Source organism: Durio zibethinus, chromosome 14, assembly GCF_047325235.1.
Source record: "Durio zibethinus cultivar Kanyao isolate XHJ-2024 chromosome 14, ASM4732523v1, whole genome shotgun sequence".
Lineage (NCBI taxonomy): Eukaryota > Viridiplantae > Streptophyta > Magnoliopsida > Malvales > Malvaceae > Durio > Durio zibethinus.
Genome location: NC_143175.1, coordinates 21,158,635 through 21,174,790, shown reverse-complemented (window position 1 = coordinate 21,174,790; position 16,156 = coordinate 21,158,635). Strand labels below are relative to the sequence as shown.

At 32.5% G+C, this 16,156-nt stretch overlaps 1 protein-coding gene across 6 annotated transcripts; it reads right to left on the bottom strand.

Moving 5' to 3' along the window:
* Nucleotides 1-162: 162 nt before the first annotated feature.
* On the bottom strand, nt 163-14,462 carry LOC111295144 (uncharacterized). Of its 6 annotated transcripts, none has more exons than XM_089743784.1 (13): nt 13,917-14,461; nt 11,513-12,626; nt 11,129-11,368; nt 10,301-10,430; nt 7,434-7,586; nt 7,037-7,275; nt 6,779-6,848; nt 4,669-4,875; nt 2,776-3,011; nt 1,935-2,013; nt 1,701-1,841; nt 712-998; nt 163-632 (listed from the first exon to the last, which is right to left on the bottom strand). In XM_089743784.1, the coding sequence occupies exons 1-12, from the start codon at nt 14,314-14,316 to the stop codon at nt 837-839; spliced, it is 3,171 nt and encodes a 1,056-aa protein (XP_089599910.1). In that variant the 5' UTR covers nt 14,317-14,461; the 3' UTR covers nt 163-632; nt 712-836. The 6 variants fall into 6 exon arrangements, with proteins under 6 accessions (XP_089599910.1, XP_089599908.1, XP_022744262.2 ...); XM_089743782.1 differs by having other exon boundaries at nt 12,753-14,454; XM_022888527.2 differs by having other exon boundaries at nt 163-998.
* Between the last annotated feature and the right edge of the window lie 1,694 nt (nt 14,463-16,156).

Sequence of the window (16,156 nt, the reverse complement as noted above, 5' to 3'; positions counted from 1 at the left end):
ACCCACGCAAATTCCATTGCAAAATGTGAACAAAGAAGTTAAAAAAAAAAAAAATCCGAGAAGCTTTTATGCAAAAACAACATTAATTTTGATATTTTCCATAACGAAAAAAGAGTGTAAAAAAAGAATCAGCAAGGGTAAAGCCAATTGAAGACCTAAACATCCAAAATGCGATCACCATGTAATAATAAATCATCAAAAGCCGTTACATAATTCCTATCCGGATTTACCTTCTACTTGACAGGTTCCTTCATAAATCCTACTATTTTGCAGCTCTTCCCTATATGCAGTGCGAAAAGAAAAAACAAAACTATCATAAAACACCAAGCGAAATCCACCAATTTTAGGCAGACAGAAATCGGGATACAACATGAATTCACAATGGAATGTGTTTCCTCTATTTTCTTCATGACTATAAAACCAATGATCGCTACGTTTTGTACACAGTTTTGAGTTTCAAAAGTCCAAAGCACCCAACAATTCTTTTTCAATAATAAAATTAACTTGGGTACGGCTGCACATGCCCTTTAGAGGAATTATGCATATAAACAGTTGCATCGCATCAAGAGTCAAAACAGCAATATCCTTGCCAGTCTTGTCTTTGTCACTAGATATACTCAATGCAGTAGCATCTGCATAAAGTCATTGATCTTAGAGCCTTGGACCAATTGCTACACTTCTAAAAGGTATCCAGTCTAAAATTGCGTTTACCTGATCATAAAAATGGCAGTCACTTCTCATGGATCCATGGAGGACCTTGTCCTATATAGAAGCTGCTCCTCTTTCTTAATGACGATTGGGGTTACATGGGTATAAAACTTCAGCATAATCCTTCTCTAGGCCTCCCACCATCGAGAATGAGAATTTCTATACTCCTTCGAATTCCCCCGCCAATATCGTCTGCTTGAATTCCTCTCATATTGTGATCTTTCATATGGGTTGCTTTTGCTTTCCTTATGAGTTTTTCTGTTTTCCTCTTCAAGATCATATTCTGACCGCTGGTAACAGGAAAATGGTACATTAAAACAAGACAGAACAATAACGAAAATTAGAAGATATACTGTACAAAAAACTATCCAAAAAAGAGTAGCATAGCCCTTCAGCAATGTAAAGGAATCAGCTGGACTCCAAATTCGTGTAACCACAGTATCGATCCCTCACATTAAGTTTACAAGCTTTACCTCAAATCTGCACATTGAACTAGAACCTTTGACACAGAAATATGTACTAGTGCAAGGATCCAATGTAGACAACATTCAAGTCAAAATCATGACCATCAGCTGTCATTTATTCTGATTTGAAGGATTCCCGGTACAATTCAACAAATTCTCCAGCATCTAAATAATGAAACCATCCTACCCAAAATTTCTTTATGGTCATCTAATTTGGGGAATGAAGGCAAAATATTCCTAGTCATTTGTTCTAGAAGTAGATTCTATTGGAGATTTTGTCAGACAAATATTAGAAAAAAAATCTACTGCAAGAAAGTTCAAATCCATTGACAAGCTTGAATCAAATACCCAGTTGTTGGCTGAGGTTTAAGGTCATCGAATAATATGACTGGTACGTAGCACAGCCTATCAGCAATTAGCAAAGCAGAAATCTCAAAGCAGTAAGTTGACAATTGCTATGATAGAATGATAAAATTAGAAAGCAATTATGCATAGAAAATCTCAAGTTTCAACAAGATGATAGCAAACCTTAGCAGCATCTGATAGTACTGCATATGCCTCTCCAATAATTTTAAACAGCCTGTCAGCATCCTTGTGAACTTCCTCAGCAATTTCCTTCCAGAGTCGCCCCTCATCTCCACTCTCACTCCGTGCCAAGAATTGACCAGCCTAATTCAACACAAGAAAAGGAAATAGACCGCTACGACAAGCATGCACTAGTAATACAACAGAATTCAATTCAAAAGTATTGCAATGTCAAACCTTGTCTGGGTGATGCCTGAGCGCTGCTTTGCGGTATGCCTTTTTAACATCAGATGTAGAGTCAGATGGTTTAACTCCCCTGTCATTGCAATTAAGGATGGTATTAGAAGACTAAAAATAAAAGTTTTGCATTGACAAGGTTAATATTTGAACAAGTACTATCAAAACAATGATTTCTGCAGGGTCCCATTTTTGCATTAAAGTAGGGCAGAGAAAATACTTGTTCCAGTTTTACTACTCATAAAAGTTCAACAAAAACTCCCATTACATCATCCAGAAGTATGAATTGGTTATTTAACCTTTGTTCTTTTATTTATTTATTTTTTTTTTACTAATGAGTAACCTAAAGGCACTGTTTAAGGTTACCATCTTAAGTATCTTTTTCCAATGCGTCGAAATTATCACAGCAACTATCAACTACTGCACTTAATATAAAAATATTACTATAAATAATATCTTAACTAACCTTAAAGAATGCCCTTGGGGCACTTGTTAGCGAAACCCTTATTACTATTAATATTTTGGCAATTAATGCATTCATTACCATAACTTGGGATCAAAACTATCACTTGTCTCCAGTCCATGATAATAATTTCAATGCAGAAGAATTTTACCCAAAGTGAAACATGTTCTTATGTTTTAGGAAGACACTAATTATATGCTGCAAAATAGATTTTCCAATGAAAATGGCAATTTAAACAAAAATTTTGTATAGGGCACGCTATGAAGGAAAATTTTATATTAAGATCACCATCAGTTACATTCTCTGTGACTCCAAGTTGAAAGCATAAACCATTATATATAGAGAATACTTGGCTCCTAGGCTTCAAAAAGAACTTACAAAATGAGGTACAAATCTAAAGGGACACTCCCTTTAGCATCTTCTTGCATAGATGATAACTGACGTTGAGCTAGCCTTAACTCTTTTGAGTTGCCAGTAGATCCATCCTGAGCGGCAGACTGGTGAGATTTTTTATCAGCTTGCTTTTCAAGAATGGAGATAAGTCTTTGAAGATCACTAGATGCTTGCCCATAGTCTCTGATCATCTCATGTAATGTAGCTCTCCTGGAAACTGCCTGCTTAGCAAGCAGGAGCAGCCAATAAGTACAAGATTATGCAGCAATGAAGTTATAAAATCAAACACAAAATTGTAAAGCGTCAAATAAGGAAATGAATAAACTGTTTTCATGTCTATCACATACCCTTACCTTACCATTCAAGCTATAAATTCAGATAAAGTTAAAATTCTGATGTCCATAAGGGACCTAGAATATAGATGTTACACAGGTTAATGAAATGAACAACATACCTCTTAAGCTTTTCCCTATATTCATTTAACAATGCACTCAACACTTTCAGAATCTATCTCAAAGATGCATTCAAGAAACTTTTAAGCTAAAGACAATGTAAGCTACATAATAAGGTAGTAGATTTCATTTAAGCAAATGCTTGTTTCAATAGCTAGTATTAGACCTACAGATGCACGTGAAGCAGAGTGTGTGGTTTTATCCCATCTGTTTAAAGTTTGTTGTAGACTTATGTTGGAGTTGGGCCTTTTCACCTATTGCCTTTTAGTTGGATGTTTAACATGGTGTTAAAAGCCCAGGTTGCTTCTTGTTTTATAGCACTTTATTTGTTGTCCATGTGCTAGGCCAATTTGTTTCAGTTGTTAGTAGCATACCTAAATGTCACCTGTTAAATGGTGCTATCCATAAGTGTTAAGTTTAGAGTTTGTTGTGGCTTTATATTTAGGTTGCACTTCACCACCTGCTGCCAATTGATTTTGTGTTTGATGCTTAACAGGTTTATTACTTTTAGATATGTACATCACCTTCTAATGTAGCAACATCAAAGATTTGAAAGGGTTAACATAAAGGAGCTAATATCCTCTTGCACAAGTTCAAAAATCATGTTCCCACAGATTATTTTCTGACAAATAATAGATAATGTGTTAACATCATGAAGGCAAAGCCCTCAGAAAAGAAGAATTAAAAGAATATGAAGAAAAGGTTACGGGAATGAAGAAGTACTTAGGACGCAAACCCCACAAGTTTAGCAAGATTTTGGTTTCATTGTTGACTGATGCACGAAAATCAAAGGTAGAACATGCACAGCTTGCAAATAAATAAGAGAGAAATTATGATGAACCAAACTATCTTTTGTAGGGAAAACAAGGGCCAATCACATCTTTGAAGTTAAAATCAGTCGATGCTCAAATGTCACATTGAATAATCATGGTGACCAAGAAATTTCAAATCCTGTTGAATTAAGGGAAAGCCACTATACTAATTCCATGAGAAACTACAAAGTCAGTGGGGTCAAAAACCTTAATCCAAGTATGACAAGTCCATTTATGTCAATATTTTGATCGCATATACTGGAACAGAGAAATGAGCTGGATTATTAAGCAATGGAAAAGGATTGTTCCTCACAAGAATACCCACTTTTAACCCATTAAGCACAATCAATTCAAGATTTAAATATCAACAGAAAAATTGTAATCTTGACAAGAAGATTCCTTAGTATTTTCTGTACCACCACCCCTAACAATCAATCTTTCAGTTCCAAAATAATCTTATCAATAGGAAGAAGACTGAAATCTCAAAAGCCTAGCAAAATCATTAAAGAAATCTTCCCAATAAGATCCAGATAGATATCGCATAAAGCATTCTTTGATCATATCTATGCAAGCAAAGAGGGAGAGAGGAAGAAAAAAACTGGAGATATGCAAACCTTGGTATAATTTTCATCAAGGGCCATTGCTAGACTGCAATCTGCAATTGCATCGGCAATTTGGCCTAAAGCTTGCTGTGCAGCAGCACGATTGCAAAAGCATATTGCTGCAAAAGGCCGTGATTCAACATTGCTTGATAACGCAATTGTGTAATGCTCTACCGCTTCTGTATACCTACCAGAACGAACTGCTTCATTCCCAGAATTCTGAAATTACAAAAATGGCAAAAGAGACAAATAAAAACAAAAGAATGTGAGTAACTCAGAAGGCAACATTTCAAATTACACACAATCAATTCATCAGAAGAAAAGGAGGGAAATGGTCACAGCAAAATGTGGGTGGATTACAGAAAAGATAAGAGCACTAGGACTTGTTTGTTTCACAGAAAATAACTTCCGGAAAATTATTTCTGCATTTCCAAGTGTTTGTTTGGCAGAAAACTAACTAGTCAACGAAAATATGACTTACCGGTCAACGGAAAATGAGGCAATTTTTCTGAAAATTATCTTCTCCTTTTCAAAAGGGGAAGAAAATTCCGAAAAAAAGCTGTCTATGAGCACAACAACTTATCAATGTATTTGAGCATAATTTTACTCAAGTTGGATCTTATACATGATTTTTTTAAGTTGAAACTTAATTTAACCTAACCCAAAATATTATTATATTAATAAACAGTATTTATTTAATTTTACTTAAAAACTTAAAATCTTAATATTAAAAGTCTTTTATATTTTAATTTTAAATATTTTTATAGTTCTACTCAAGTTAGACTTCGAACGTAATATCATAAGCTCGAACTTAATTTGATTCAACTTAAAATATTATTATATTACTAAAAATATTTTATTTAATTTTAATTAAAAATTAAAATATTAACGTCAAAAGTCTTGTGATATTTCAATTTTAAATATTTTTATATTTTATATTATTAAACATAAATATTTTTAATATTTCAATAATAAATAGTATTCGATTATTATTTTAATAATAAATAATAACATATATAATAATATTTTTATTATTTTAATAATTAATGTTAAATATATAATAATATTATTTTTTAATGTGAATATTTTTAATAATTTCTTATTATTTTTAATTTAAAATATATAATTTTATTTTTATTTGTTTAGGCATTTATATTACTATTTTAATAATAAATATAAATAAAAAATATTTTTGTCATTATTTAATAATAGATATTTATAATATAAAATATAAATATTTCATAGTATAAATATTTTAATAATAAATATTACTATTTTAATATTAATAAAAATAACATTTTAATAATAGTAATACTATTTTAAATATTTTAAAATATTAATATAAAGAATAATAAATAGTTTTATTTTAAATATTTTTATATTAATATAATATTTTAATATTATATATTATTAAAATATAATTATTCTTGAATATTAATAATTTTAATAATAGATAATTTCAATATGCTTGAATATAAATAATTTTAATATTTTAAGAGTTACTATTAATATTATTTGAAAAAAGAAATAGAGTTTCCACAAAACAACCAAACAACAAAAAATACTTTTCATTAACTCATCCAAACAACAAAAATTTCTACTTTTTCAAAAAATATAAGCATTTTCCGAAAAATATTTTTTGAAAGTCAATTTCTGCAAAACAAATTCAGCCTAGATTTGTTCCAATTGATCCTTACTCAAACTCATTTTTACAAAATCCCCTTCACCACTATTTGATGAATCCATCATCAACCATAAAATACAATCTTTTGTTTCATAATCCACAAGATTAATAGTTCTTCCACTCTATTTCCTTGGTCATATCAATCATTGAAAACTTATAAATACAAATAACATCAATACAGAAAATATGATATATATATATTTGCTAGGAAACTATTTCAGGGGACTTATCTGTGGAAGGCAGGACAAGGGATTCATTCCCGCAGGCTTGGGCAAAATGGGATACCATACCATTGAGGCCAAGCCTTAGGGCCAGAAAAATACCATGGATTAGCATTATCTTCATGGCAAAGAACCACCAAAGAACTTGTACTATCCCAGTATTCAAAAGAAAATGAAAGCAATGAACAGCATATTGATGAAGGGCTATATCACATACCTTAAGGCGCAAAAGCTCTCGAATAGTAACAGCCAATGAAACAGACATTTCCAAAATATTGCTTCCATGGCTACAAAATTACAACCAGAATCAGGAATCTTAAAGCATGGTATGAAATGAAGGGCAGGATGCAACAAAGCTCTAGAAATATGTAAATATATCATGTATCAAGAAGATAATGCATTAACTGTCCTTCATAGATCCCACTTGCTCTAGAAATATGTAAATATATCATGTATCAAGAAGATAATGTATTACTTGTCCTTCATAGATCCCACTTGCTCAAGCTTCTGAAGTAAATCAAGTGCCTTCTCAAGCTTTCCCATATAGAAGTATGACTTAGACATCAAGTGCCACCTCCACAACATTGCAATAGAATAACATCCAGAACCATCTATGCTTGCTAACTGGTTATCAGTCTCTGCTTTAGGAAAGTTCTTCTCAGCAACATATAGAGATTGCTCACACAACTGAATTGCCTCTTCATACTTCCTCAGCTGCAGCAAGAGGTCAAAAAAGTGCAATTCAAACTTAAATTGTTGCTTATGGCATAAAAATGACATGCTTAAATGAAAAGAATACCGATAAGAAAACCTTAAAGGGGGAAAAAGAAAAGAAGAAACAAAATGTAATTACAAGTTGAAAGAGCCCAGACCGTAAAAAGGGCCTCTGCCTTCATTTCAAGCAATTTTTCAGAATATGAACTAATAGACAAGGCCTCAGCAATTGTATCTAATGCACTGGATGCTGCGCTTGATGACTTTTGTTCCAAAAGTATTGCGGAACGATTTGTAAGCTCATTTACTCTCTGCATGTAAAAAAAAGCACAGAATCAGTCACCAACAACCATATTATCAAGCTTCGGAGAACTCCTGCCCCTAATCCACACCTACATGAAGAAGAAGAAAATACATGTCTTAGTTCTACAAACATCATTTCGCCAATAATTAAGCAGCAAAACAAACCACTAGTAATCTAGTAATCTCAGCCTCATAGAGCTTAAGTGCTCAACTCAAAGCCTGAGCCACGAGAGGGATTCTTTACAAAAAATTGCTTTATTTTCTTTCAAAATTCAAGTTTTCTGAAATGCAATTTCATTTTGTAAATATTGCTTGATTTTATGTTGAGATTCTTGTTCCTGACCAAGAAAATTGGTATTCAAAGCAATGATTTCTCAACCATTTTCTTTTCTTTTTTGGTCTATCTAACAGACAAGTATAGTGGGGATAACAGACATGGATAGGCTTTATAAAAGGTAGGGATAGGAGTTGAGAAAGAGAGAAGCGAGAGAGGAGAATGGGCTGCCAGATCTGATGCAAGTGACCATATCAGTGGCCATGGCTGCAATTCTTGATTTTCATTTTTTTAGATCTGATGGAGAGGCTTTTTTTAGGTTTCAAGGTTTTAAATTGAGTAGATCTAAAACTGAATATATGGAATGCAAGTTTAGTAATCATTGGGAAGCAGGTACTAGTGTGATTAAGTTGGATGGTGAGGTAATACCAAAAAGTAGCCAGTTTCGATATTTAGGATCAATTATTCAGTGATACTAAGATAGAAGTGGATGTCCAGCATAAGATTCACGCAGGATGGGCAAGATGGTGAAGTTGCATCGAGTCTGTTATGTGATCACAAAATGTCTTTAAAGTTAAAGGTGAAGTTGTATAAAACAACTGTAAGACTTGCATTGCTATATGGAACTAAGTGTTGGGCTGTTAAGAAACAATATGAGAAGAAAATGAACGTAGTGGAGATAAGGATGCTTAGATGGATGTGTGGTAAGACTAAAAGAGACAAAATCAGAAATGAGGAGATTTAAGAAAAATTAGAAGTAGTCTAAATCAAGGAAAAGATGAGAGAGGGTCGTTTACGATAGTTTGGACATGTGAAACATAGGCCTAACTATGCACCAGTTAGAAGAATTGAGTCTCTAGATCTAGGAGAGATCAAAACCTCTAGAGGTAGACTACGAAAGATATGAAAGTGTAATAAAAAAGGATATGATTGTTAAGGAATTAGATGAAAAGGTTGTTGTTGATAGAAATGAGTGGCACAAGAAGATTCAAACTACAACCCAACAAGATTCCTTTATTTGGTCTTTTATACAACTAACCACAGAGTATAAGATATAAGACTTAGTATATTGTTGTTGTTGTTGTTGTTTGTTACTTTCTAGAAGAAGAAATGAGAAAAAAAAAAAAAAACAAATAAGATACATGTCCAAACAAATAAAAAATTCCACATCATCAACTACCCAATAAAAATAACAATGACATTGTTATGTAGGCACAGTCAATGTCATGCCAACAAGTCAACGTCCACATCAGTGATTATAACGATGGTAATTTAACTCTCTTAACAACTGGACCGACATTTGCAGTCCTAAAAAGTAGAGGCACTCGATTTTGTTAAATTATTGTACAGGGACTAGATCTGTATTTCACATGACTAGATGGATGAATTGCACAATTTGAACTTACTTATTTTTGTAGCCTACTTTGCTCAGATTCGAGTGTGAATGTCAGACATGGGTATGCGTCCAATATGAGTGTGTTCAATTATTTCTAAAGTTTTTATTTATATTTGGAGGGTCACACCCCATATGCATTTCTACTTTGACTTAGGTGCTTTAGTAAAAAGCAAGGCCATTGTATACATACACATATATATATATATATATATTTTGTAACATTGAGCGTTACAAGGTGAGTCGATTTCTTTTTGAATCAAGCAGGAGGCTCAGACAAGTCTATTACTCTATTTGTTCTCTATTTATAGGTGTTGATTTGCTCCACTAACCCAATCAAGGACTACTAGACTTTTGTCCCATCAGCTACTTTGATCATGGTTAGTCATTTCACCCTGAAAAAGATCCAGAATAATTTGCTCATGTAGAGAATTTTCAACCATGTATGGGCAAATTAGGCAAAAAAACAGCTAGACAATATTGTAAATTTTCATTCATTGGTACCAAACTGGAATCTTACTGCCCCAAAGAGTGCTATAATTTATTGGCCACAATCTACAGACTACCACAGTTTCATTAACCTGACACTTTTACCAAGTTCTAGACATGTCAATGTTCAAAAATCAAGACATGAGGACACTGATGTAAAGCTTACTAATAAAACATTGACTTTCTCATTTTGATAAACCTTTCATTTCCTATTTCTCTATTTCACTTCCTGCCATCTTATCTCCTGGACCTTATCAAGATAAATTATCGATCTTCCGGCTGTCCAACTTGAAACCAATGGGCAATAGGTGAAGAGACCCCTCTTTATATAGTCATTATATGCACTTCGACAAAAAAATTTGTGAATAAGCATTATAGTAACTCATGCACTCCATGACTTATGGGGTCTCGAAGACTTAATATTGCTGCCAACCCTAGTAAGCAAGTTGAAAAAGCCCTATCCCCCTTTTTATTTTATAATAATAAGGCAAGCTTCATAGCTCCAACCTATACAAGGCCGCTGCTTACTTAATGAGGATGACATCTAGAGCCAAAATATTGCATACCTGAGCCTTCTGGACGCCATCTGCAGCATCTATTGTAATTCGACGATCCAAGCACACATCAGCTCCTGAACCTAAGCACTTAGTGAAATGCCAGACAGCATTTCCAGTTTCCCCCAGCAAAAGGTGACAACTGCAAATTGCACACATTGTATTTTAGAATAGCAGCATTCCTGATAGGAAATTAGCGAAACAATTCACCAGCATGTGTAACATTTCTATATATAGAAAAAGGCATTCTTTGATGAAAAGGGCAGTCAACCCCTCTCCCTCGAGTGAAATTCTGGACAAGGCATTCTTTGATGAAAAGGGCAGTCAACCCCTTTCCTTTGAGTGAAATTCTTGAGGATTAGGGTAGCTTTAGCAACAACAACCCTCATATAAATAGTTTTTTTCTTATAGTAGTCCATATAAATATTTAAGCATAGAGGATGATAAAAAAATTGTCAATTTCACTGAATATTTGGCCAATGTGAAATTAGTTTTTTTTTAAGGCTAATCTTGTAGTTAACAAACAGAAAAGGTTAAACAGGTTCATCAATAATTAATACAGCTATTTTACCAGAACCAAATTCATCTTCAATTTCATTTCATTTTATTCTATAGCTCCAACAAGAACTGTATGATTTCCAAGTCCAACAAGATGTTTCCAAACATTGAGATAGTAATTGCCGCATATAAAGAAATAATAAAAAATACACCATAAGCCATGAGGGTGCCTAATGCATCCTAAGTAGAACCGCCACTGAATAAGACAATCCAGTTCCAGGAATTCAAAATTGCTGAACAAACTGAATAAATCACAGAGCAAAAACAAATTTCAGGCCTTACTTGGCAGCTCTGACATAAACTTTGAGAAAGTTGGGATCAAGCCCAGCAGCCATCAGACAGTCTGCCAAAGCTTCCCTCATCCTTCCAAGAGACATCCGGGTGGCTGCACGGTTGCTATAGCATAGCACAAGAGGCTTGATGGAGCACAATGACGTCTCATTTGAGGGGACAGAGTTGATCCCCTGTGTGTAAAAGTCCTCAGCTTTAGACAGATTATCATTTCTATAAGCTTGATTTCCCCTGATACAAGTTCAAATCATCCCCATATAAATATCAATCCCATATACTCAAAGCAACAGTAATTAACATGAAATCATATCAGCAAAAAATAATCCAAAGAACCTATCGTAGACATTATTAAATGTTAATCAGTCATCAAGATACCTGAGTCGCCACATCTCACAGGCTTCCTGGACTGCGGCAGTCGAGGAGTTAGACTCTTGTTTGCATTGTTCATTCTCCTCTTTCCTATGGTATGTAGATTCATCCTTTTGTTCACACTTTACCGGATCACAAGGTGAAAATTGAACAGAGGAAGACCCTCTAACATCTGGGCTAGGAGTTATAATAAATGAAGCATTACCAATTTTCACCTTACTTTTCTTTCGAAGCTGATGCTTTCTAAATGACGAACTACCTTGCCCAGAAGTTGACGTTGCAGAAAAGGTGAAATTTCTCTCATCTTCCAAGCCTGAACTAAAGCAAGACTGTGTTGTGTGTTTGTTTTCGTGGGCCCCATTAAGGCCTTCTGCTCCACCAGCACCGCTAGTACAGTACCAGTCAGATTTGAAAGTAGTGGAGGCAGTTTCAGCTTCACAAACAGATTCTCTTGAAGGACCATCACCAACAAAAATGCTCTCATGATCATCCCCAAATTTCTCTTCATTTTGCTCACCGCATTTCTGATCACCTTCATTAGAATCAGATCCTTTTTGTGCAGTTGATGTGCATTCAGCTTCAGGCATAGTGAGAATTGATGAATGAAAGGCAGAGGAAATAAAATTATATTCTAAAGGGGAGGCCACTTCTGATGCCTGAGCAGTTTCCTTTGATGATTGATCAGCTGCTGTAGTTTCTTGGTAAGGAGAAAAATCCATGGGTGAATAACATTCAGAGGAGTCTTGATTTTCTTGAGAACTGCTTTCTTTCGGCACATGATGTTGCTTGGAGCAATGCTTGTGCAAATAAGATTTCTTAGACTTTCCTCTCATTTTCTTTAACATTTTCTCCTTAATTAAGCCACTTTTTACACCAAATTCCAATTTCGTATCCACTTCCGGAAACATATTTGCTTTAAAGAAAGAAAGGTCCCATTCGGGTTTTTTTAAATCACCGAATGAAATCCCAGATTGATCTAGTGTGCTGGTTGAACAACTTTCATTGTTCCTTTCAGTTCCAACTGATGCTTCGTCAATTACATGACAATTTCCTTGTGAGTTGAGATTGAGCATTGAGCATGCATCAGTCCCATTCAGCTCTACATCATCTTTAGTATGACCTTGAAAAAACATTTTAATGTCAGAAGTCTTATCAATACCTGCCTGAAATGTAAATGGTTCAGAAACAGAGATTCCAACATTATCTTTGTTACAGCTATTACAGGATACAGCATCATTCACATTACCATTACTGGACTTGTTGTCAGAATGACCACTCTCTGGAGCCTTTTTCAAATGGCTAGAAGCCTTCTCATTGCTACCAAACACAAATATGGTCTCCGAATTCGCTTTTGTATTTGAATCCTCAGTTGTATAAGTACCACCAACATTTTTATCACAACTGATATTTAGTTTCTGTAAATCATGTTCCATTTTAAATATTGAGTTTGCACTAGAAGAACTACCAATATTAATGCTATTTTCAGAAGCATCCTTACGCCAATCATTGCTAGCAGAAACTCCAAAGTTTTCACTGCTTGAATTGATTCCATCTTTGCATTCATTAGGAAACGAATCTTTACTGCTAGTTGCACCAAATACAAAGAAACCATTAGCAAAATCCCCAATCCAGCTCTTGCTTCCATAAGCATTGAAATTAACTGTGGATTCCATATTTTGGGACTCTGATTCACCCTTCATATTCATCTTCCCCAATTCACCAGAAACTGACTGTCCAAAGTTTTTACCAGATTCTCTCCTTTCCAAATTAAATGAGAATGAATTGAGGTGATTAGCACCAAACATAGAACTCGATCCCCCCACAACATTAGTAGGTTCAATCTTATTAGAATCGAAAGTTGACTTCAAATCACTCCGACTAGAGCCAAACACAAAACCAGCATCATTAAAATCTGGCTTTCTGAGAGTCTCACAAAAGTCTCCCTTCCCTGAATCCAAATTTGAGGCTAAATCACTCTTATTCAAACCGGAGGTAAACTCTAAATTACTATCTTTACTACCCTGGGCACCACTCTCCACTTTCATCTCCCCCCTAGAACCATCCAAACTCACTCCAAAATCACTGGATTCTCCCTTTCCCGGATTCAATTCCGCCCCTCCATCACTCCCATTAGCACCAAGAACAAAACCAAACTTCCCACACTTTTCAGAACCCAATTTCTCCATGCCACCACGCAAATCTGTTTCAAATACAAAACCCGCCTTCTCAAACTCTCTAAAAGGCTTCTCATTTCCACTCTCAGCCTTTACATTTCCACTAGATTCTCTATCACTTCCATGATTAGCACCAAATACAAACCTTAAATTATTACTATTATCATTATTATTATTTATATTATCATTGTTCACTATATTCAAACTATCCAAAAAGCCAGATGATGATAGATTACCACTATTGTTTATCCGACCCGATTCCTGACCAGATTGCTTAAACGGGTTGAAGCCGGACCCGACCTCGCTCTGCCCGGTTCTCACCTTCCCATTCAACTGCTTCCTCTTAACCAGCCTCGGCCGGGGCCGAACTGATGCAGCCGACTTTGGATGCTTGCTGCTCCAGGAAGAAAAGTCGAACCCGCAATCGAACTCCCGTCCATTGCCGAAAGTCGAGGAAATTGGAGCAGAAGAAGAAGAGGAAGAGGTCGATGAAGAAGAATTCATATGGGAATGGTTTGTTTGAGGAAATGCAGTGAAATTTTTGGGTGTAGCGTTAGGGTTTTGGGGCGCCGAGTAGGGTTTAGCATTGGAAGAGGAAGTATCCATTGATCGGATCTCGACTGTGGACGGCGACATTTAAAATCAAGATTGAAATTGTTATATTGATGGATTTTTGGGGTTTTGGTTTGTAAATTTTACTTTTAAAAAAAAAAAAATCTTGCGGTAGGGTTTTACAATTTTACATAGTTTTGAAGTAAAGACGAAGAAGAGTGTGAAGTTCAATAAAATATTGAAATTTGGTATATCTTTTAAATTTTCAAAATCTGCCTTCGACGACTAATTAATTAATTTGCGCAAATAAAAAAGTAATAATTTGATTGGGTTATTTTATTTACTTGTTGATAAAAAATGATTTTGTTATATTGTATTTGAATATTAAAATTTTGATTTAATTATTTTTATTGTATGTAAATAAATTTATAAATTTTTATTTTGTGGTAAGTAAAATCATAAATTTTTAAAATTATATAAAACATCTAATTGAATTAATGAGACTAAAGTTATTTATATAATATATTTTATATTTTATATAACATAACGACACGTAAAATAACATATATATAAATTGATAACATGTTATTTAAAATAAAAAATAATTAATTAATTAATATAAAATTTTATTATCATTATATATCATCATATATGAAATAGATATAATAAATTATTGTGTTTTTGTGATTTAGATTTATTTAAAAGATATTTTAAATTAAAATTTTGTATTTTTACATTTACTTGAAAACGTATAATTTATATTTGTTTTTTTTAGATTATAATTTATCATACTATTATTTATTGTTCAAATGAAGAGTATTAGCTAATTTATTAATTTCAAGACTTAAAATGTTAAGATTAATTTTTTTTATTAAAATTAATTAAAATAAGATAGAACATGCAATAAAATTCATATAAAGTATAAAAATTAAAGACAAATATATTTTTTTATATCAACATGGTGTCAACTTATTTTTACTTTTGTATTTTATAAAAAAGATTATATCATGAAAAATAAAGTACATGATTGTAAATACTAATATCAAAATTTTAAATTTGTTTAATATCATTTTTTTAAATAAAATAAATTTTTTATTTTTTATATATCTATGTCAAAAGTGAAAAAAATGAAATAAGTTATATATTTATTTTAGCATATAAGGTTATTTTAAGATTTATTTATTATTACTTTTTATAAAATTAAATCTCTTTAATTTTATCCTCTAAAAAAATTAGCTATCTTTTATTTCATTTAAAATGAAAATCTATTAGGGAAAATCTAAATGTACCCCCTTTTTTTTCTTTATACTCCATTTTTTTATAATTTTTTAAATAAAATTATTTAAATACCTTTCTTACAAGTGTTTGAATAAAATTACAAAAAATTACTTTCACAAGTGAAAGGAATGAAGCTTTTGAAAAATTAAAAAAATAAATTTTTTAAAATTTGTATGAATTAATGTAATGAAAAAATTATTATTAAAAAATAATAAATTTTAAAATTAATAAAAAGTTACTTTTATTATTTTGACTTTAAAAATAAATTCTTATAAGATCCTAATTAAATGTTTCATATGATAAAGAATTATTTAATATATAAAAATTAAAAACTATTTAAAATTGTATACATAATATTACTAAATATTGCATAATTTTATCAAAACTTAATATGCTAATTGGAAAAACCCATCTTAATAAGTAGATGAAGAGATTCTTTTTCAAAAAATTTAGTTTAGTTAAAACTATTATAAAATTTTAATAATTGATAAAAATAATTTATTAAAAAATAATAAATTTTAAATTTATAAAAAAATTATATATACTATTTTATCTTTAATTTAATTAAAATATCATAAGATTTTATTATTTCTCTAGGAACCAAATAATAAATGTAAATTTTTTATTCATTTTAAAATTTATGATT